The 22,444-nt window shown below is 38.8% G+C and overlaps 3 protein-coding genes across 4 annotated transcripts in view; 1 reads left to right on the top strand and 2 right to left on the bottom strand.

The window, feature by feature from the left end:
• Positions 1–1,041: 1,041 nt before the first annotated feature.
• lpin1a (lipin 1a) lies at positions 1,042–16,842 on the top strand. Its single transcript, XM_079457854.1, has 21 exons — positions 1,042–1,235; positions 6,868–7,068; positions 7,373–7,468; positions 8,797–9,101; positions 10,251–10,343; positions 10,423–10,521; positions 10,699–10,819; positions 11,114–11,405; positions 11,483–11,576; positions 11,682–11,863; positions 11,957–12,050; positions 12,149–12,218; positions 13,091–13,183; positions 13,270–13,331; positions 13,471–13,609; positions 13,687–13,835; positions 13,911–13,997; positions 14,190–14,342; positions 14,436–14,550; positions 14,633–14,736; positions 14,913–16,842. The coding sequence occupies exons 1-21, from the start codon at positions 1,167–1,169 to the stop codon at positions 15,070–15,072; spliced, it is 2,778 nt and encodes a 925-aa protein (XP_079313980.1). The 5' UTR covers positions 1,042–1,166; the 3' UTR covers positions 15,073–16,842.
• Positions 15,236–18,224, bottom strand: pfn4 (profilin family member 4; the record flags this gene model as incomplete). The annotated part of the gene is made up of 4 exons (XM_079457855.1): positions 15,236–16,980; positions 17,087–17,192; positions 17,843–17,977; positions 18,108–18,224. The coding sequence occupies 4 exons, from the start codon at positions 18,222–18,224 to the stop codon at positions 16,952–16,954; spliced, it is 387 nt and encodes a 128-aa protein (XP_079313981.1). The 3' UTR covers positions 15,236–16,951.
• Positions 17,373–22,444, bottom strand: part of itsn2b (intersectin 2b) — a 30,672-nt gene continuing 25,600 nt past the window's right edge. For both annotated transcript variants that reach the window (XM_079457852.1, XM_079457853.1), the window contains 11 exons: positions 22,030–22,118; positions 21,822–21,928; positions 21,553–21,730; positions 21,285–21,383; positions 21,034–21,201; positions 20,681–20,893; positions 20,438–20,559; positions 20,083–20,165; positions 19,857–19,940; positions 19,590–19,763; positions 17,373–19,502 (listed from right to left, as the gene is read on the bottom strand). In XM_079457852.1, coding sequence (XP_079313978.1) covers positions 19,363–19,502; positions 19,590–19,763; positions 19,857–19,940; positions 20,083–20,165; positions 20,438–20,559; positions 20,681–20,893; positions 21,034–21,201; positions 21,285–21,383; positions 21,553–21,730; positions 21,822–21,928; positions 22,030–22,118 — 1,457 coding nt within the window. In that variant the 3' untranslated portion in view covers positions 17,373–19,362. The remainder of the gene's footprint in view (positions 19,503–19,589; positions 19,764–19,856; positions 19,941–20,082; positions 20,166–20,437; positions 20,560–20,680; positions 20,894–21,033; positions 21,202–21,284; positions 21,384–21,552; positions 21,731–21,821; positions 21,929–22,029; positions 22,119–22,444) is intronic.

The raw sequence follows: 22,444 nt of genomic DNA, 5'->3' as shown, positions 1-22,444 counted from the left end.
CATATGTTTACAGTTTTTGTCTTTTAATTGTTGTTTTAATTTCTAACGCAACATTTTATAAATGAGGCCCCATGTTAAGGAAATACTTGGATCAAAGTCACCAGAGAGGTTGATTGTAGGAAATGTAGGAAAAATATTTTAATATAAGCCTTTCAACTTTAATCATACAACTATTACACAGTTTGATCATCTCTCACACACTATTAGACTGCAAGGAGGTATTATCATGTGAATGACATCGTATTTGAGGCGTGTGGAAATGGTGAGTCGTGTTGCAAGTGTACAATCTGGGAGTTTCTTTTGGAGAAAGGGTCAGTCTGACAGAAACACACAGAAGCACCGGCCGGTCCTTATGTGACATGATCTGACGGCTCCCTGGAACTGTAACGTATACATTAGCATCAGCTTGTTTGGTTGTTTGTGCTTGTGTATAAGGATATGGGTGGAGAAATGGATGGGCCTTGGAGATGTATTTGTGTATACATACATGTATGTTATCACATTGGATATTTCACCCAAAAAGAAAAACAGGTCATTGCTTATCTCCCTTCATATTGTTAAAAATCTGTATTTGACTTTTTATTCCGTGAAACACAAAATTAGAGCTTCAAAGACATTTCTGGTTTTGTGTCCATAGACATCAAGTGGGGCCAATGTCGTTTGGTTACCAGCATTTTTCAAAATGTCTTCTTTTGTCTTCCGCAGAAGAAAGAAAGTCAAACAGGTTTGGAATGACATGAGGGTGGGTAAAGGATGAAAGGATTTTCTTTTTTGGCTGAACCATGCCTTTAACAATAAAAAGATATACTTTTCAAATGAAAAGCCATAGTATTATTTACTCTGCTTTTGCAGAGAACAACGTTTAGAACCCACATACAGTATATACACACATATACATATAGATATTGTTGCATTCAGGGAGGGTCTGTCCGCTAGAGGTACTTGATGCCAGGGACTCTCATGTTTCTCCCGTGGACACCATTCCAAGAACACACTTGGTAAAATTAGTACAAAAACACCATCAAGTCCAGTATATAGTTCACTGTCAGCATGGTCACTCAGTCGTTGGCACATGCGATTTGCAAGGACTAGTATTAGCTTTATAGAAAAGGGCTTATATTAATATCATATGAGTGAGCGTTGTGCTCCAGACGGATAATGGAAGCATGATAGCTGAGGATCAAGTGGAAGAATATGATGAGATATTCAACTCGAATGAGACAAGTTGGACATGGGTAATTCACTTTCCTCTGCTCTTCTATAACAATAGTTGACTAACACCCTTGAAATGTGAATTAATATACTTGATACAAATGAATTGGTTTATTATGAGCTTTTAATGTATCGTTTCTATGCAGCTTTTAGAGGTTCTTCCTCATTCTCAGACTTTCTTTCATACTTTGTATATCATAGGGCGATACTATATGCTTAAATGGTTACGTATAAATGATATTCAAAAACGAATCACCAAGATCCTTTATAAATATTATCATATAAGAAGCTGTACAGTATATGCATATAATATCCATGCAACAGTTTGACTAAATGTTCCAATAGACTACAATCGGTCATATCAATTGAATATTTATTATATCATTATGTCAGTAATGTACAGTATTAGTCCGCGAAATCTGCGGATCGTTTGCAGAACATAAAGAGTGTCAAATGTCCATGGGATTTGAGTCACTGGCATGTCTGGGGGAAGAGTCATTTGGCGGGGACACCGTGAGCTTGTCTTAACTGTTTCTAGAGACTGTTTTGCATGTGTTCTGTGACCTGCAACCAAAGAGCATGCACTGCGTCAGGTTACACAGACGTTTTCAAATAGACAAGCTGGGTTTGTGCTGTCAATGTGTGCTTATATGGCACCTGTACAATGTTCGATCTGGTACACGTATATATGTACGTGTGTATATGTGTATCACCATCTTATTTAAAAGGTATGGTCGTGTGCTGTCAGGTGTTGTGTAATAAGTGCTGCGGTCACTCATGATTAAATATACTTAAAGCTATTCTCCTCAGTACACCTACATTACCGCCACTGTATGTTGTGGAGGTCATTTGACTTTTGAAACTGAGCAACAAGTCTGTTGTGAAGTGAAGTACAAAATTTGGGTAGAACTCAGAATGTTAAAATGTAAATCTGTAGGAATCATCATTATACATTTAAAGGGATAGTTCACCCAGAAATTTATATTATTTTATAATTTGCTCACCATCATGTCATTCCAAACCTGTATAACTTTCTTTCTTCTGCAGAACACAACATATATTATGAAGAACTTTGTGCCCATTGACTTCTATTTTATGGACACAAAACCACTAAGACATTTCTCATAATATCCTCTTTTGTGTTCCAGAGAAAAAAGAGACATATGCAGGTTCTGAACAACATGAGGGTAAATAAATCATGACAGATGGGGTTTGGTTGATGGGTGAACTTTCACCCTTTAATGTGAAAGTCCTAATCCTAAAAGTAATGTCATTATTTCCGGCATTTACTAAGGTTGATTCATTGCAAATAATTAAAAATATGGGCAGAACTTAAAGCAACTAATGTTTTAAACTGATGTTAATGCACTAATATTGAATACCCCTGCTGAGATGGGAGAAACTGTTCTGCTGTTTTTTAAGAACAAGGTTTTAAACTTGATTGACTGGAAGGATGATCTGCTCGCCAAGCTTGTTGTACAGTCTCCACACCACTTGTGCAGTACTCTGTAGATACAGTATATCCCAATAGTGCATTTGCCGTGGTCTTGCAATAGGCATGTACCTATGAGGTGCACTGGACCGGTGTATGCACCTGCTTTTCCCATGAAATCCATTGACAACAAAAAAATGTCATGTGTTGAAATATTTCCCAAATATGAAATTGTGAAAATATGAAACAACACGGCAAATTCCATGTAAGGGGACCCGCTGTGTATGTAGATAGAAATAGCTCATTCAAAGGTAATAACAACATAACACTTCCTTGTGTAAGGTTTTTATATGCTCCTGAAGAAATAGCTCTTTATATTATATTGCATTTATTTCAATAGATCCTTCAAAAAATGACACATTGGGCCTTTAACAACACACTGAGCAAACAATACCCAAATGACAAATCGGTGGACAAGTAGTGGACGCTTTTGCTATCACACAATACTTTGGGATCTGAAAGCCATCAATTTCAAAACGTTGTCACCCAGGTAATTCCTTAAAGCAGTTATTGTATGTACAGTACAGCACATCTTGTTCAAGTTCATCACATACTTAGCCATGTCCTTAAAATCTCATTTTCTTTATTTTAATGTTTAATTTTGCTACGCAATGGCCTTTTTGCAAAAAAAACACGAAACAGAACTCATGGTTATTTTTACGTACAGTATCACGTTTGTAAACAGGTTCACACACTTTGATGTCCTTGTTACATAATCAATCTTTCAAGTGCATTTTCCCCCATGTTAGCAACCCCAATGTGTAGTACAAACAGAGGGTCTCACTTTACTTATGGTACACACTGTCCTGGTACATCAAAAATACAATGAGTAATGCCGAAAAACAGGCCCCACCTCTCTGGAGTCTCCGTCACTCTTCTGTCCTACAATAGTAAGGTCAGCAGTTTAATCAACACATGACCCACATGCCTTCTGTAACAGCCCCATCTTCTCTCTGATTGGTGGAGAAAAACCATCCCTGGTGACTCCCCCTTACCCCACGTGTGTGTTTTCTTGGGAATGAATTTCCGCGAGTCACATGCTGGCTTACTGACTGAAATGTAAAGAGCCCTATAGAGGCTATATGGCCTTTCGGGTAGATAAGATCATATTTACAGCTAGTCGGTGCAGAGACACATTTGATCTTCTTTTTGCCAAAGCAGATTATTACAGATGAAATGGCAAACAACAACAAGTATAAATAAAAAATAAATACATTTAGGGGTAAACTACAATCACACAATAATCACAACGGCTTGTTGTGTTTTACGGCTACTTAACAAATACTTTGACTATTTGAACGTCAGTGAGCATTTAATGTGTCCATGGAGAAGTGAATAAACTCATAGACCCCAGACTTTCTAAACTACATTGTCCAGTTCCTAGAAACTCACCCGGTGTATCTGGAATGTACTCTTGTGCTGATTTATCCTGTGGAGGAATCAACAAATCATGATGAAATCCTGATGTTGTGTAACCAGAGAGCTGGCCAGTTCTTGCAAAGAGTTTCATTTGGGCAGATTCTCTTTAAGTGGTCATTGCCTGAATAGCGCCACACAGAAACACACACTCCTACCCATTTACCCCCCCAGCCGTACATGCCTTTGTCTTTTTGTTCTCTTTTCTGAGAAATGGCTGCAGTTTCCCAAAGCATACACACATTTCCTCTTTATGGACACTGGGGTAACCGGAGTGCACCCTACAATAAATCTAATATACATCATCCAAGTTAGATCTGAACACAAAGAAATAATAGTTTTGCGGAATTTAAGTTTTTGTGCAAATACTATATAAAGGTATCATGACGCTATTATTAAATAGTAATGGTACTAAATGGTATTAAACAGTAAGCACACACTTTATTCGGCAGGTTCATTCAAAATGGCTCAGTTACTCAAAACCCCAACATTTCCAATGCATGTGATGGGCATAATAATAACTAGCCTACTGGATGGAAGAATAACTGGATGGAATCACATATTTTCCCCAACAGTCCTGCAAAAGTCACAGCCACAGAAATGCTTTTCTAAACATTTCACTGTCAGTTGTGTTGGCAGCTTTCCCTGCCACGTGAGCATATAGGGATCTTTGTGTACGCGCGCGCGCTCGCAGCTCCATGCATTGCGTGCCCATTTTTATTTCACAACCAAAATTATTAAGAAAAAATACGCAGGCCGACGCGTCTTGTTTTTAATTGATGCAATGAATAAATAATCATCAACGTAAAATAAAGAGAGCATACAGAAAGCATTTCAGACCATAAACGTGGACAAAACATCTAAAGAAATGTGTTAAATAACCATACTGACAAACGGTGTGCTGTTCGCGTTACATAAACAAAGTGTTTGATTGGTCAACGTCGAGATCCGCAGCGCTGAAAGACGCGACGCTGGCAGTGAACGCGAAGGGTTAACTGTGATGCCATGCGCGGAGGCAGGGACTGCTACTCACTGCAAGCAGTTTCCACCACCCTGCTTTATAAACATCAACACACACAAGCAGTGAACACACTGTGTGGGTTTAACGGGAGAAGCTAAATTACACGAGTGGAGATCCGCGGACATCGCCCGCGGGCGCGTTCAGCTGTGTGTGGGGATATTGATGCTCTTCAATGGCTGTGACATCGTAACGCGTCTTCCGCATCCCACGTATGTATAACCGAGAATTTCAGCGTTCTGTGATCTCACGTCGTTATCTTGTTTATTTTCATTTTCAGACGAAAGTCAATTCGTATAGATAGTTTCTATTTTAATGCACGGTGAATGTTTGTTTATAATTTAATTCATTGAGGGATCCGTCTAGGTGTCCGCGACCTGCGGTACGGTTTCTGCAACAAAATTCATGTTACATGCATTATCAAGTACATTTAGAGACATCTGTTTACCTATTTGCTTGCACATTTATTTGTGTATTCATATTTGATATTCTTCACGTGAGTTTCATTTAACATTTACATTTACATTATTATTGCAGATTGCAGTTTAACTATTCTAAACTATCTAAACTGCATTGGTCGTGTTGACTATGCATTATAAGGTGAACAGATTATCAGTGTATACGAGAGAATGACCATTTGGACGGTGACCTCCCTGACTGATTTTGAATGACTTTTGGTTACAATGAACCTTCAACTGTTCTTTTGTGTGTCCAGCATGGCCAAATTATGCAAAAGATGTCATGACGCTCGAGTGTCATGACATCTTTTGCTAGATCTAGTAAAGCGCGTGATGCATCACTGTACACTTTGATGCATGTGCTATTACTGAAACCAGCAGAACCGGTTGAATCATGTAAGTTGCGTGGCCTATACATAAACATTTTGAAGGGTATTTTTCTTTTTTGTCCTTATTTTATAATGAAAGACGGAACATTGAAGATGCATTCAAACAATTTTAAACAGCCCAAGGCTTACATCTAGGAGCCTGCATGTTAGGTTGCCCTTAGAACATATATAAAAACACGTTTGCCTGTTCTGTCTTGTCTAATGTACACAAGTTCCTGCCTGCATATCTTAATGTACATGAATATCATGCCAGATGTTTTTTTTAGTGCACACACTGGCAATTATCAGCTTATTTTGAGAGTATAGGTTGTGTGCTATACAGAGAGGTTTTGACTCTGTGGGCTGGGAGCACGATTCTGACATTTATTAAGCACTTGGCTATGCTGTGGAAACAATTTTTTAGCAGTGTGTAGCGGTTAATGGGGTTCAATGATATTCATTTTACCTTTCACCTAAATGGCAAAAATATCTTTGCTTGAGTTACGCAAGAGAGCTTGTGTTTTTTTGCTCTACAGGTTTTTCCTTTACGTTTAACCCTATGTTGCGCAATGTTTGTTTACTGTACAGTAGATATACTGTACTGAGTTTTTTTTTTGAATCTGCATATTGCTATGGTAACACGTTTTTATACATTGTGGGAATTTTCCATAGACAAAGTGACTTGACTGTACAAACTGTATATTCTATCCTATAACCATCACAAAATATGTTTTAATGTAAATATAAAAAAATATTGCATACATGATTATCAAAAGACAAAACCGTTTTGAGTCACAGACAAGATGCTAATCTCTCACAGAGCACTGTTAAATTCAAATAGTTATGCACATCTTGTCACCTTACAATCTACTTTAATACTACTGATATTTCTATACATTTCAGAGTCAGACCATGAACTACGTGGGTCAGCTTGCCGGCCAGGTGTTTGTGCAGGTGAAGGAGCTATATAGAGGCCTGAACCCTGCCACCCTGTCCGGCTGTATTGATGTCATTGTGGTGCGTCAGTCTGATGGCTCTCTGCAGTGCTCCCCTTTCCACGTCCGGTTTGGCAAGATGGGCGTGCTGCGCTCCCGGGAGAAAGTAGTAAGTACCGGCGCAGGCATGTTTTAGAATGACGGAGTATAAGATTCTTTTGAATCTTATCAATTCACTTATTCTTTTGGTGTGTTCAAATAGTAATTCACCTTAATGGAATCAATGGGGTTAAACATTTTTGGAAGGACCTATTTCTCAAATTAAGGAAATCCCATCTAACGTCAGCATTAAGTTATATAGCCATGGATTTACAAATAGACATTTAAATTGTACTAACTCTTAAAATGCTTGAGGAGGAAAAACGGCCGCTGTCTGACTCTGAAGATTCATTCTATGGTCCTTCTCTCCACAGGTTGACATTGAGATAAATGGGGAGCCGGTCAGTTTACAAATGAAACTGGGTGAGAATGGCGAGGCATTCTTTGTTAAAGAAACAGAAAGTAATGAGGTGAGTAGTGCACCCTGTTCCAAACAATAAATCCCGTAGTGTTGTTTTTAGCAGACGAGGGTCATTGTTCACTGAGAAATGTAACGCAGTTCCCTCGCGAGTACCATACCATGAAATTTGAACTTGTTTACTGGAAACAATCTCACAGCGCACATTCTGTTACCCGAGATGTAACTCTTTACTCTGGAACAGACCCTCTTGGCTAGACCACCCATATGCCCAACTTCCTACCCGACAGAGAAAGCTGACTAATCAGAGCAAAGCACAAGACAAAAGCCGACTGCAGAGATAAGAAAAGCAATGTCCTCATAATGTTGTCGTCCTCTGGCTAAGTCCTCCAAACCTTCCTCATTATATTTGGACCACAGATGGTTACTTGCTAATCACAGGCACGGATGCCTGAGATGGATATCTGCTGAGGTACACTGCGTTCTGGAATTGCTAGAATCATTGCCCCGGTCAGTCGGCAAGTGAAATGTTCTGGCACTTGAAAGATTGTGACAGTGTCTGAAAGAGAGTTACTCTTGCCCGGGCTCTCTCTTTCACACCAGACCTCACCAGAACTCAAATAAAATATATTGTCATATAAGCAGTTCTCACAAGACCCTGAAATTATGTTTCTTTCTTTGAAAGCTATTATTGTGACAAACACTATAAAACCTTAGATGGTCTCTCCTATTGACTATATTCAGCAAATCAATTTTTCTTCTGTTGATGAGACTTATGACAGTTACTGTTAATAGTCATCGCTTGTCTTGAGGGAGAGAAAATCGTCTTATGAACGTCTTATGAGTGTTGGCAGGCAACCCTGACATAAACGGCTGAACATTATAACAGCGATCAGATATCCGTGTGGCTCTTTTTGATCATTATATCACGGCTTTAGGACAGCTGAGAGCTGCAGTACACGTGCATGTGTTTGAATGTAGATGCAGGGATCTATCACGTGGCATAAAGGTCATAGTGTTGTGCAGCTGACACAGTTACACCAAATCTACAGATATAGTGTGATATCTTGTTTGTAAGGGACTTGTAAGCCTATAACATACCTTATTAGGGTACAAAATAAACATGTGCCACAATATTTTGTATTACTTTTTATAAACATATATAGGCCTATATATTATTCCAATATTAGTTGGAACCGTCATTGATGTTGATTTAAGTGTTAATACTCACGCTTATTCTGTCATCTAGTCTAGTCTGCGATTTTAGGATTTGATATAAATCACTTTCATTCTTCATAAAATAATTAATCTAGATTTTTTTCTCAAAACTATCAAAACTCTTAATCATATTTCATGCTGTTGTTACTGCTCTCTGCACAGGAGATGGTGCCATTCCACTTGGCTACCTCACCTATCATTTCAGAAGGCTCTGCCTTGATGCAGGCCCAAATGGGAAAAGGCACGTGCCGACGACAGTCTGAGTCTGGATCCGTAACCTCCATTCAAACCCTGGGCCCAGGACAGGCCTCTGGTGACAGTTCCATGATGAAGAAAAGGAGAAAGAGGAGAAGGAAATCTAAAATGGACAGCATGAAGCGAGAGGATAATGGGGATTTCTCAGAAGATGATGACATGTTTCAGATAGACTTGAGCTCTGAAGATGAGACAGGGAATACAGGAAACAGGTCAGAACAAACAAAATTTCCCTTAAGCCCAACTTCTTTTTGGACATTGTACATACTGTAATTGTAACTGCAGTATATACTGTAGCTGATATTTATATTTAAATCAATTTGGTTTAAGTAAAAAGTATATAATACTAAAAATGTAGGCAAACTGGTACATTGACAAGATTTCACACCCGACTCCGGGAGTTGAGCTTGGTCAGCACTATGAAGCTCAAGTCATTTGCTGTTGTACTGTAGAAAACACTGCAGGACAAAAATCATTGCATTCACAATTAAGACATACAGTTTGCACTGTTGATACAGGAAGATGTACTCCGCTTAAAGTGATGATCATATCAATAATGATTCCAGTTGCATAGGTCTTGTGATGGGTGCTGTGTCTGTTTACTTGCTTTCTGTATGAGCTCGGAAATAGAGAGAGAGAGAGAGAGAGAAAGAACAAGAGGCAGAATGGAGAAAAGAGGTTGACGGTCCTATTGCTGAAGTAAACAAGTGGCTGAAACAGCCCCTCCAATGTTTTTCCAAGAAATTCATGGAAACGGGCCAAGATCTGCCTCATGGGGAGTCCTTTGTAATGCTGGACAGACTAACATTACCCCCACATATCCAAGCAAGGCATTTAGATTTGAAATATAACAACGAACACATACTTTTCTGTGAAAGTTCTGTTTCTGGATAAGCTAAAAGGTCAAAGGTCTCTCCGTGAGTGCACCACATGTGCTGAATTACTAAGAATCAGTTTCACAGTTACAATTAATAAATGTAAATAAAATGGCAGCAAAGGGCATTGGGAAAACAGAAGGCCAAAAAGAGTCAGCTGGGAGCGAATGTCAACTGAAGAATGCGTTGTTCTGCAAAACAACAGTTTGAAAAGACATTCAGAACCTTGCACGTTAGAAATCCCACAACGTACACAGTTCTGGCCACCATTGACTACCATAGAAAAATTGCTTTGTACTTTGTTCTGTTAAACACAAAAGAAGATATTTCGAAGAATGTAGAACAGCAAACAGTTCTGGGGAACTTTTGACAACTCAAGGCTGAGTAAATGATGACATCATTTTTATTTTTGGGTAAACTGTCCCTTTAAGACTATACCTGCCTATATTTATGTTTGTTTATGTACTATATGTTATATATTTACAGAGCGATGTCACACCAGCTGTTTACTGGGCAGGTGAAAGGAAGCTCCAGTAGCACCACATACACAACAGAAGGAAACTGGAGTGGTGTTCAGAGGTATGCTACAGGTATTCTATTTAGAGGTTGAGACTTAATAGCAACATGTGCATCTTAAATATTCTTTACTGACCCACAGAACAGGGGTGGAAAAGACTTGCTGTTTACCCATTCCCATTAAAACAGGATTGTCCATCTCCTGTCCTCAACAAACAGCCATGTTCCAGTCCACAAACAGGTGACTACTGCAGTGCAGAACATAATGTATAAACAATGTGTATAATGTTGAAATAAAATGTAATCGCTCGTCCAAAATAAGCTGTTTAGCTATTAAAAGGTCAAATGCATTTCCCAACAAGCTACTTGTTTAATAAATAAAAAGTTGTTAAAAGACATGTTGATTTCTCACTTTAAGCAGTCCAAATGGCTCTTTGCCTTCTACACCAAAGAGTGACTCAGAATTGCTGAAGAATGAGGGCAAACCAGACAACCCAGAGATGTTGTGGACATGGGGAGAGCTGCCTCATGCTGCTAAGGTACAAAAATCCCAAGAAGTGACACATTGCCACATGTTCTGTGTATCCTATAACAATACAAGCTCAATCTAGCATTACAAGTGTCTTAAGGGGATAGCAAACCCCAAAATAGATTAAACGTTGCCCCATATCTGTATGATTTTCTTTCTTTTATGAGAAATAAATTCACTGCATCTTATTTCTGTACAGTGAAAGTGAATGGTGACTGGGGTCAGTCACTTACATTAATTCGAGGATGTATTCTGCTTGTTGTTATGCTGTGCAGAAATATCACAAGTGTTTCTCTTTCCACAGCCATCATTTCTACAGTCCATGACAGAGCCTATGGTGGTTGCTCCAGGGTCAATTCCACCATCTGACAGTACACACTTCAGAGCCATCACTCGGGGTGGGATGATGGAGTCTCAGGACAATGTTCTTCATGAGTTTGTACCAGATCTCAGGGCTGGAGAGGGGGCATGTGGACCTTCTGTAGAGGTGGAGGCCATCAGTGCAGCCGCCCATCTCATAACAGACTTAGAGGAGGGCCGTCATTGTCCTGGGGCTCACGGTATTAGCAAAACTGACTCTCCGTCCAAGAAAAAAGGTAGAGCAGTGGGTGCCCAATGCATACAGTACATACATTATATAATCGTTTAAATAATAATGATATTACATTTCTAGACAAAAGGAGCCGGCACCTTGGATCAGATGGTGTGTACCTGGATGACATCACAGAGCTAGAGCCTCAAGTTGCAGCCCTTTACTTTCCAAAGAGGTACATTTGACTTACCCAATGAAAAAGGGTGCATAGTTCATTTATGATCAAGCTGTAGTGCCTTATGTAAAAGTGAAAAAAATAAAATGTACTTCTGTTGATCAGTGATGGAGCAGCTTTATTGAGGGGCGGGACAGATTTGAGAAGTGCCAATCAGTCTCCTCAGTCGGTGGGCAGCAGTGGAATGGACAGCGGAGTGGAAAGCTTTTCTGACCAGTTAGGAGACCTGCCTCATATCGCCATCTCTCTGTGCGGAGGGCTGACTGAGAACAGAGAGATCACTAGAGGTATGAAATCCAGATGTTCAGCTGTTGTTGTATTCTGTAGATTTCTTGATATGGAGAAGTCATTAAGCCATTACACATTACTTTCATTCACAGAGGAATTTGAGGAACGAACTATTTCTTATCAGGAGTTTGTAGATAATCCATCCATCATTGATGATCCCAACCTGGTTGTAAAGATCGGAACCAAGTATGTGAGGAATATTAGTTTTTACTCCATATGTGATTCACCAAATGATTTTTCCTAATCCTAAATTTCGCATACATTGGTAAATTTACTTTTCTTAGGTATTGTAACTGGACCACAGCGGCTCCTATGGTACTGGCTATGCAGGTTTTCCAAAAGCCCTTGCCAAAGGTAAGGACTGTGTCAAGAAACACACACATAGATACAAATCTTTAGTTATTCAAGCAGCACTGCTGTTATGACTTTACAGTAGACTAGATTTAAGCAATATCCCACAAGCAACAGTCCTGTTGTTCTGAACTAGAACAACAGATTTTTTACACATTTATTCACTCTCATGTTATCACAAATCTATATGACTTTCTTTCTTCAGTTGAAAACAAACGATTTTTAATTGAAATGCCATCATGTTATCTTTAATGTTGCTCAAAATAATGAAGCAACATCTGTTTGTTTTCAACTGAAGAAAGATGAGGATGGGAGTTGTGTGCCCCCTGCTGGTGGGTTACAAAACATTATTAAACGCCAAAATATACAAATAAAAGTGTTTACAATATCATCCACTTGATCTGTCTCTATTTTTGGACATTCGTGATTATATTGATACCGGTGTTTAATACGTAGTCTGTTCTGATTGTATTGCAATATTAGTATGGTTTAAAATACAATGTTGTAGTATGAGATGCTGTTTTCTTTCCGGATTGTTTGTTTTCTCCCTGCAAGTGTTTCATGGCTTTGTGAAGTCCCTGTGTATACTGGACCCGGCTGCCATGGCTCACCAGGGCATTTAAATTTGTCTCTTCCCTCCTCCTTGTTTTTCCTTCTTCTTTATTTATTGATCTCCCCTCATCCCAAGTATTCCTGTTTGAGTTATGTCCACTCTGCTCTTGGTTTCGTCACATACTGTTTTCCTAGCGTGTTTGGCTCGAGTCCTGTACGTCTTTCTGTTTTTGTGTTGATTTAAAAGCAGCATGTTCAGTCACAGTCATCCTGTCATTTGATTTTGAGTTTTGAGTATCAGGGCCTCTGTGCGTTTGCTCCAGGCTACGGTGGAGAACATCATGAAGGAGAAGATGCCCAAGAAAGGAGGACGCTGGTGGTTCTCGTGGCGGGGCAGAAACAGCAACTCCAAGTCGGTACGTTGAATCATTGGAATTCATTTTGCTTGCAGATTTGCAAAGAATCGTGTATTTATAAGAATGTATGTCTTACGTTGACACAGGAGTCGGCATCAGACCAGACTGAATCTGGAGATCTTTCTGAAAAAACAGACTCTGTGGGCAGGTAATACCTTTAATACATACAGCTCAAGTTTTTCTCTACTGTACCTTTAAGACATCAGTTGTCACAGATAACCAATCTTCTTTAAAAGCGGGATAAAATAATTATTTAAAAGTGAACTCACTGGTGGTTTTTCTAAAAGGTTAAAGGACGACACATCCTCCAGTGATGACGACAGCTGTGGTGCTAAACCGAATTCTGTTCTCAACCAGCTCGAAGTCCTTCACAGCTCCGGAGGTCACTGGTACAGGAAAACTCTACGTCTCTCCTCAGAACAACTAGTGAGCATCTCACTTTCATATTAAGCCCTTTAACATAAACGCTCATATGCATCATAACAGGTGTTCTTCTGCTAAAGGTCAGTCTTAACCTAAAGGATGGTCCAAATGATGTGGTCTTCAGCGTCACCACCCAATACCAGGGCACCTGCCGCTGTGAGGGCACCATTTATCTGTGGAACTGGGATGACAAGATAGTCATTTCGGATATTGATGGCACCATCACAAGGTGAGACTTCACAAACTCATTTTTGAGAGGGGGAGTTGATCGCAATGAAGTCTAAATCTTAAATTTTATCTTCAGATCTGACACCCTGGGACACATTTTGCCAACTCTGGGAAAAGACTGGACCCATCAAGGCATCGCTCGATTATATCACAGAGTCAGCCAGTGGGTTGCTAACAACATACAAATCACAATATTCAAATATCAAATATTAACTGGCACAGCATGGCGCTGGCAACACCAAGGCCATGGGTTTGATTCCAGGGGAATGCATATACTGAAGAAAATGTAGACTGAATGCACTAAGTTGCCTAAAATACATCAAAGTAATCTATTGTGTAACTTCTTGTCCAAAAGGAATGGCTACAAGTTTATGTACTGTTCGGCTCGGGCGATTGGGATGGCTGACATGACGAGGGGTTACCTGCACTGGGTGAATGAAAGAGGCACTATGCTTCCTATGGGACCTGTCCTGCTCAGTCCCAGTAGTCTGTTCTCTGCATTTCACAGGTTTGTACACACTGTCATTGAGACGTGTACTGTATAGAATTGTACAGAGTGTGTGTCAATACCATATAGTAATGATTTTCTTTATAATTTCAGGGAGGTGATTGAAAAGAAGCCAGAGAAGTTTAAAATTGAGTGTCTGACAGACATAAAAAATTTGTTCCTTCCAAACACAGAACCCTTTTATGCTGCTTTTGGAAACAGGGCAACGGTAAGTAACAATAAGTAGCAGCAGTTATCGCAAATATTAGTCATACATACGTCGAGGTTTACAAAACCCCATTTCTCTTCAGGATGTTTATTCATATAAAGAGGTGGGAGTGCCTTTGAACAGAATATTCACTGTGAATCCTAAGGGAGAGCTCGTCCAGGAACACGCAAAGACCAACATATCATCGTAAGTAACGATAATACAAATATTTGTGTAGTTAGATAATCTCAGAAACTTTCCATCTTATGAGTCAACCCCTCTTTCTCATGTCTATTATTCTTACTCACATTAAGCCTAAGACTTGTTTTTGAATGTGAAAAAGATTTTACAGTTGCTCTTATATTATTGTATGCACTTTACAGGTATGGACGTCTGTGTGAAGTTGTGGACCATGTTTTTCCTCCTCTAACCAGGGGGAACACCACAGACTTCCCTTGTTCAGACACCTTCAGCCAGTTTACATTCTGGAGGGAGCAGATACCAGAGGTAGACAAACAGGGTCAACAGGCCGAGAGCGGTTAAAAGAGTGTAGTCAGAAAGGCTAAATCGTCTAGGTGTTCCTCACATACGAACTCGGCTCTGATGCTGCACTGCCACAGGTATTACTGTACGCACAAGCAATTTAGCACTTTGGAGACAGCATACAGCCCTCTGCCTGTTCATTCATTACTTCCAACAAACATTTATCATTTCTGTGTGTTTTATTGCATTGTTTTACTGACTAGAGCAGCTCATATTAGGAACTTGTATGAGTTTTAACAATTATACACATTATTCTGTCACATACAATTGATCATTGGTTTTACAAGCTATACGATTATTTTAGTTCACAGTATAAACATATTCTCAAGCACACAACACAACAAATTTAAGACTAACAGTAAGCCAGCACTTGTATATCTCAGGTGTAACAGAATTTACACGAGTTAATAATAATAATAATAATAATAATAATATTAACTCGACCATTTTTCTTTGAGATCTAAATTACTTTACCACTCTTTCCATTTTACTACATCAAAAATGTGAGCAGATATTTCTTAATTGTAAAATGTCTTTCTACCACATACAGTACATATACATTTTGCCAAATGTTTATTTACTATAAGCCTACATGGCGAATTTCCATTCCTATGTAATGTGTTTTATGCAAGAAACACCTTTCTCACCAGCATATTTTTATAAATCATGCAAAAATTTATTTTGTCATACTTCAAACCAATAGCAGTAGAAAATGAAATATACACAAAACTCAACAAACAAACAGCAATGCAAAAGATACTCAGGTCGTGAAGTATTCCCTATATATACTATTTTCCTTGATATTCTAAATCTTATTTTATTAAAAATACATCAGAGAAACATATTTTAGATACATTTTGGTTTAAAAGTGATTCGTTTTTTTAATCTGCAGAGGTGCATGCCATCCTTAACTTTAGGATGTTTAACATAAAAAAATTTATGTATTGCCAACATCAACCTAACATTTCTTTACAAATAGTATTTTGAAATGTTGTTTAATTCACGGAATTGAGTGATTGTTTTAAAATCACTGTTGTAGGTCTCTAGCAGAATGTTTTAGGATATAAGTGGAAAATATGCTTATGCAGGTTGCTGCTCCAACCACTTTATTTAACAGAAGTAACGTTTAGTCCATTTTAAAGTCTTCTGTGGTTTTCCAAGAAGCGCATTGAACTGGAATTGATGTGAATGCATGGATGACGAAGGACTTATTAAAGCACTGCTTGTTATAGACTAGCTCATTTGAACAAAACTGTGTATTTTATCATACATTGTGTATTATTATTCTGCAAGAAAATATGATGTAAGTGATATAGATGTATGCAACGTTAACAGGCAATTTTTTGTGATCTCTCAATGGCGCTGCCTGCAAACCAGATTTGTTCTCCTAATATTGTGACAGAGCACTGCGACACTGTGAATGATCAAATGATATTGCTGTAGGTTAATTCTGATCTTTGGTCCTGGTTACAGTCTTACACTACTTAACCATTTTACTCAGCCCATCTCCTTTTAAACAAGTCCTGTGAAGCTAATAAACATAAGTGTGGTGCAACAGTGTTTTGCGTATATATAATAAACATCCAAAAGTTGTAAGAGTGTTCCATACAGTCTGTAAGGAATTTCTAGATTCTTTCTGTGAAAGATCTTCTTGCCAAATTGTGGCAGTTCAGTTTGTGTCTTATGTTTTGTGCTAAGATGTATAAACTGGTGTTGTGTGTACATTTTAAAATGCCAAATCTGTAAATTAAAATCTCACTAAATTATCTCAAAAGCGGTGTTTTCCTGTTTGTCTGTAAAAGACGTGTGGCTCTTACATAAATGCACATGCATAATGCAACAATTATGAAGAACTTTATCTCTTCAGATATGATGAACCTCATTTATCCTTTGCGCGTAGATACTCAGCTAAAATGCATGATAATAAGCATCATTATCATCATTAAAGGTCATTTAAATCATTAATCGTTTATAAAAACAACTCACGGGGGAAAACTTTGAACAAATAACCTACCTAGTTTCTCCACTGCTTCCACACAGATACTGGGATGCATGTTCTGTGAGTATGTAGCAACTATCACAAACACTGCTGTTCTCACCAATATCAAACCACCTCCTTCCTACACAGAGAAGATGACAGGCTTTATATTCAGTCACGACTGTACAAATAATTGCACATGTACGGTGTCATTTAATATTTTAAGAGATTTGGGTGGATTTACACACGTAAGGTGTTAGACAAAGTGTGCTCACTCGCACCAAGTAGGTTTACTTTTCATCTGGAGTATTCGATTTTTTTTAGATTAGATTCAACTTTATTGTCATTACACATATACAAGCACAGTGTAACGAAATGTAGTTTAGGTCTAACCAGAAGTGCAAGTACAGAATATACAGTGAATAAATATACAATATTAGAAAATATTATACAGGACTATGGAAATATTTTACAGTAGGTAGCTATGTACTATGAACAATACATACAGATGGCTATATACTATGAACATTAACACTATGAACATTAATGTACAGGTGGCTATGAACAGATAATAATTTAGACCAAACAATAGTGCAAGTGACTTAAATGTGCATAAATGATTGACATTAGCTATTAAAGTTGCAGTGCAATAGGTGAGTTAATGCACTTGTTGAAGTTACAGTGCAGTGGATGAGTTATGCAGCTATTAAAGGTACGATGCAGTATTTAGATTTCCTGACACGTTTAGAGTATATAATTCAAACACTGGGTTTGTAAAGTCGCTTTACTCACACATTTGGAGTATATCGAGTGTTTGTCAGCCCGTACACAGGTGTAGAGTTTGTCTTTAAAGCGAAGTCCTCTCTGTCTCGTTACGTTCACGTGCTCAAAAGCGTCAACAAACACCTCCGCTTGTCCCGGACAGACCTGTTACATGTATTAAAGTTGCAGCGTCGGATATAACATCGCGTATATATTCTTGCACACCTAGAACAATGTAAATATACAACACAAAATATAACTGTTTGGGTCATTGGAGGTGTTGCAGTAAACTTACTAAAAAGTTTTCGGACGCAGCCGTTACTTCAGCACTTTTAGCCACGATCATCGCCGCACACTCTACGTGTTTCGTGTCAAAGAGACATTTATCTAGTAAATGTGGAAAAGGGTTCATAGTTAAATCGGAAAAACCGTGTAAGATGTCGCACTTTTACAAACTGTTCAGTTGCCCTTAACAACCAGAAGCAGCAAACGATTTACTCATTAATATGAATTACAGGAGCGGTTTCCATTGGTGTTCGTGCTAATTAATATTCATTATGATGACGTACTGGCCGCACAACGACGTTAATCTGCTTTTTCGCAAGGGAAAATAATACATTTATATTTATAACAGTTCAAGTTTTATTTGCATTTGAATTATTTTGCATATTTGTGCACACGCGAAGCTGTTTCTTATACATTATCACAAATATTGCTAAGTTATTGCTACACGAATAAACGATTAAACAATTACAGATATGGGAAAACCGAAAAAAATACAGAACATCCAACAGACTTTATTCAATTTATACCTCAAACTAAAACTAACAAAAACCTTAAGACACCCAGTCGCCTGAGTAAACGTCCATACTGTTACAGCTCAATAATACAGGTGACAATAATAAGACCTTCTCCGAGTGCTCCATGGCAATCCAGAAATATTGGGCATAAATTAACATAAATAAAACTCAGTCAAGTACACAAAATCAACAGTGATTAGACCAAAAAATCACCCCTTGTTAATCACCTCATTTGTACCTTTATGAATAAAACTATCAGCAAGCTCAGCAGAAAATACGTTCCTTCCATGTCAGACTATACGATGTTCAGAAAGAGGATTTTGAAAGAGGATAAAATGACTGGTGCAAATTAATTCTGTAACAGTGAAAAATTGGCAGATATGACAAATAAATCTCAACCGTCTCAGTGTTCTGGGTGAAATTATTCAAGTTTAAAAAGTCACTTCAAATTAAGGCCATTTACGATTCTAGAAATATAGATTTCAGTACAGTAAGTTTAAAGGAAAGCGTTCCTGAGATATCTTTACATCCAGTGGTTAATCGGGCAATAAAACCCTCAGGAATTTAACCAAACGTTCCCTTTTCCTTCCGTTGTCACTTCATCAAAACACAAAAACTTGGCAAAGTTGTGAACGCCACCTCGTCTTTCCAAGCCTCATACATTCAGTAGTGCTTTCCACAGTAGTTGAGAGCATTAAGCCAAGAGCAAGGACAGATTTGTGGTTGAGGTGCTGTTATAAAGGGAGGAGGTCAAAACAGCTGTAGGTCAAGGCGAACCCAAACTTCTCCAGTGGGAACTTCATGAAGCAGGAGCCTCCTTGTGGATGGACCTTTATTCTCTAACTCTTTCTTAATAGTGGCCACGGGAACCTCGGTGCGTCCTAAGAACTCTACAGAGTGAGAAGAAATCATTAAGCCTTTATTTTAGCTATGGTGTAGAATTAGTAGTCGTCCTAAAGTGCTGTTGGTATACTAACCATCTGGTGAAAACTGCTCCCGCTCTAAAACTGTAATGCAAATAACATCTTGATACACGTCTTTAATTTGAAACTGACAGTTGAAGTTCCACTTGGGGTTGACTGTGTCATTGATGGTCCTGGAAGTGTAACACTGAGAGCCCATGGTCACCTCGCAGAATGGATTACTCTTTCCTACAAGAAAAAAGAAACAATCAAACCGTAAGACACGGAAGTGGTGTAGATCAAAGACCTTGAGGAAGAAATGCTTTTAAATAGACCATTCACCGTTTCCTTTAAACGATTTGAGCTCCGTCGCCTCTAAGACGGTGACAAGCAGTCGTCCGATTCCGCTTCCTTTCATTGAGCGAGCTGTCAGATAAAACATAAGAGATTTGAGCAGAGCATACGTCTCACCATGAGCCAGAATTAAGGCAATGATTCATTTGTTTTATAAGACTGAATTAACTGGAGTTGAAAATGTGTCAGAGATGTTTAATGTGAAAAGATTTACAGTGAAAGGTCTTTTCCCGCTTCTTCTTCTCCTTCTCAATAAATTCTTCTGATGCTGCTTTGATCTTCTGAACCCATGCCGTTCTAACAGGACAAATACGACACACATGTTGTTACATTTATGTACTTTAATATTAACTTAAATTATATATACACATCATGTAAATTTTGTATGATAAATTTCCATATGCAATTTAATCTCTCAATTCCTCCTACATTGACATTGTGAAAACCTGGCGTTGTTTCTTTTGCCTTACAGACAAACATTCCATTTACGGTTCAGGAACCGTCCAATGTGTCCTGTAAACAGGTGCGAGCTGATAAAGCCGACGAAGTGTGCGACCTCTGAAACTGACCTTTCGTTAATGTTTTCGGTCTTGAGGGTGTACACACGGTCAATGTGGGAGATGTGGAAAACAGGGTCATCGCTGGACGGATCTGACGGATGTTTCACTAGAACTTCATTGAGGAACACAGGCTGGAAAAATACAAAAAATCATTACAATTCATACAATAGGCAACGAATAAAATATATTATTTGAAAAAGTTTTAATATGGGAAAAGTAACAGTCTATAAATAAATAGGTGTGCAACCATACCGTCTTATACATCTTGTATTGAGTGTTGGACTTGGGGCTGAAGAGCCTGTCTGTCACTGTAGAAGTGAACTGCCTGACGGCTTGAGTAAACAGCAGAAAGTCGCTGAACAGGAAGGCATATAACTCTTTATTGCTCTTGGTCTTAAACATCTTTCCACTGTGCAGAAGTTTCCGTGGACCCATGCAGTTTGTCATAGAGTTGAAGGTCAGATTCTAAACAGGTGACAGAGCGGTAATTATGTTATTTTTACTGTATGTTAAGTCATAACTTTGTTTTGTACAAGTTAAGTTTCATCTCTTAAATATGTTTATACAGAATGATTCACAGAGAGTTACAAAATGTGATTTCATACCTCTGTGATTCCCTCACACTGCACGTGAGACTGAATCCACTCCAATCTTTCGGAGTTCTCCTTCTCTCGGACGCCTTCATTCACCTGAGAGCACAGCAGCTCTGCCTTCACCAAAGCCTCTTGCAGCTGAACATGGTCCACATGACCCTCTGGAGTACTTTCAAGGATCTAGACACACACAATTGGGTTACAACACAATTTACATTCTTCTCAAAAATATCCAAGTTTTCAAGTTATGTGGCAGTACTCACATTTTTAATATGGAGGGGGTATCTGGTAATCATTTGCATAGGTTTAAGTAAAAAGCTGGACAATGGCATTCCTTTGCACCGGTAGTCTGAGGCGATTTTCTGAAAGATATACAAAGGTGTGATGTTTCACAATTTAAAAACAGACACTTCCGAGTCAATTGTTTACTGGGGATGTAAATATTTAGCTTATGACGTGATATACGGTAATTATACCACGGTAAAAATTTTACTGTTTTAGCCTTGAGTGAATGCGTGTGTTAGCCGTCACCTTCATAAAGGTTTTGAAGTCAGGTTCCTGATCAGTTCTCTGTTGTATCAGAGCAGCAGCGTTCAGCTGGCAGCTGCAGAAGCGGATGTAGGCCTGCATGTTTGAGAGCTCAGACGCCAGGACATCTCCGATCATGTGAACAGGCTCTCCTCCTGGTTTCTTCCTTGTCTTTAGAGCCCTGACAATACACAAGTCATACATAAATGTGGTACCATTACATTAATAAGCGAATTCATAATCAGTTTTTTTTTTCTTTTCAAAAAACATACTTGAGCATCTTGCTGTTGCACTGTATAAGTTCTCTCCAGTTGACAAAAATCATGTTCATTTCAGCCTCCGTCAGACGGCCTGACTCAGACATGGGCTTGTAGAAGACCTTACAGAAGATAAACTTGAAATGTCACATGCCACACTTCAAAACCAGAAAAATTGGCTCTATTGCGATGAATGTGAAATAAGTAATCTGTAGTTGCGTACCTCCAGGACCAGCTGTAGGTCTTCTATATATTTATCTTCCGTCTCAAGGAGCTCATCGATGTAGCCTTGTCGTTTCCTCTCCTGGGACCCTACGACAAGAGGATACATGTGAAGTCGCACAGACATAACAAACGCACTACGAGCAAAACCTAATTCACAGCTCCTTAAGATCCCTCAGCGTTCAACTATGTGCAAAGACCAAACACACTCAAGTAGACTCGAGAGCAAGCAGAGAAAAGCGAGAAACGTGTTGAGGGCACTCCAAACGCTCCGACGTGAATTCTCACCTTGTGATGGTTGGTCAGTTTGACCATCCAGGGAGCTGGAGTCTTTAAAGGGGCCTTGATCGTCCTCATCCCATAGCCGTAAAAAAAGCAGTTTACCCCCCAAATGATCACTCATGTTCCTGAGCTGT

The sequence above is a fragment of the Barbatula barbatula genome (genome assembly GCF_947034865.1).
Source record: "Barbatula barbatula genome assembly, chromosome: 6".
NCBI lineage: Eukaryota > Metazoa > Chordata > Actinopteri > Cypriniformes > Nemacheilidae > Barbatula > Barbatula barbatula.
The sequence above is the reverse complement of the archived record's forward strand: the minus strand, read 5'-3'. Positions and strand labels throughout refer to the sequence as shown.

What these genes read in the sequence shown, in the direction of transcription:
- lpin1a (XM_079457854.1), top strand. Translation starts at nt 1,167, where the DNA reads ATGATAGCTGAGGATCAAGTGGAAGAATATGATGAGATATTCAACTCG. An exon ending in TGCGCTCCCGGGAGAAAGTA is followed by an intron (nt 7,069 to 7,372) that starts GTAAGTACCGGC and finishes TTCTCTCCACAG; the next exon opens with GTTGACATTGAGATAAATGG. An exon ending in AACTGGAGTGGTGTTCAGAG is followed by an intron (nt 10,344 to 10,422) that starts GTATGCTACAGG and finishes ACTGACCCACAG; the next exon opens with AACAGGGGTGGAAAAGACTT.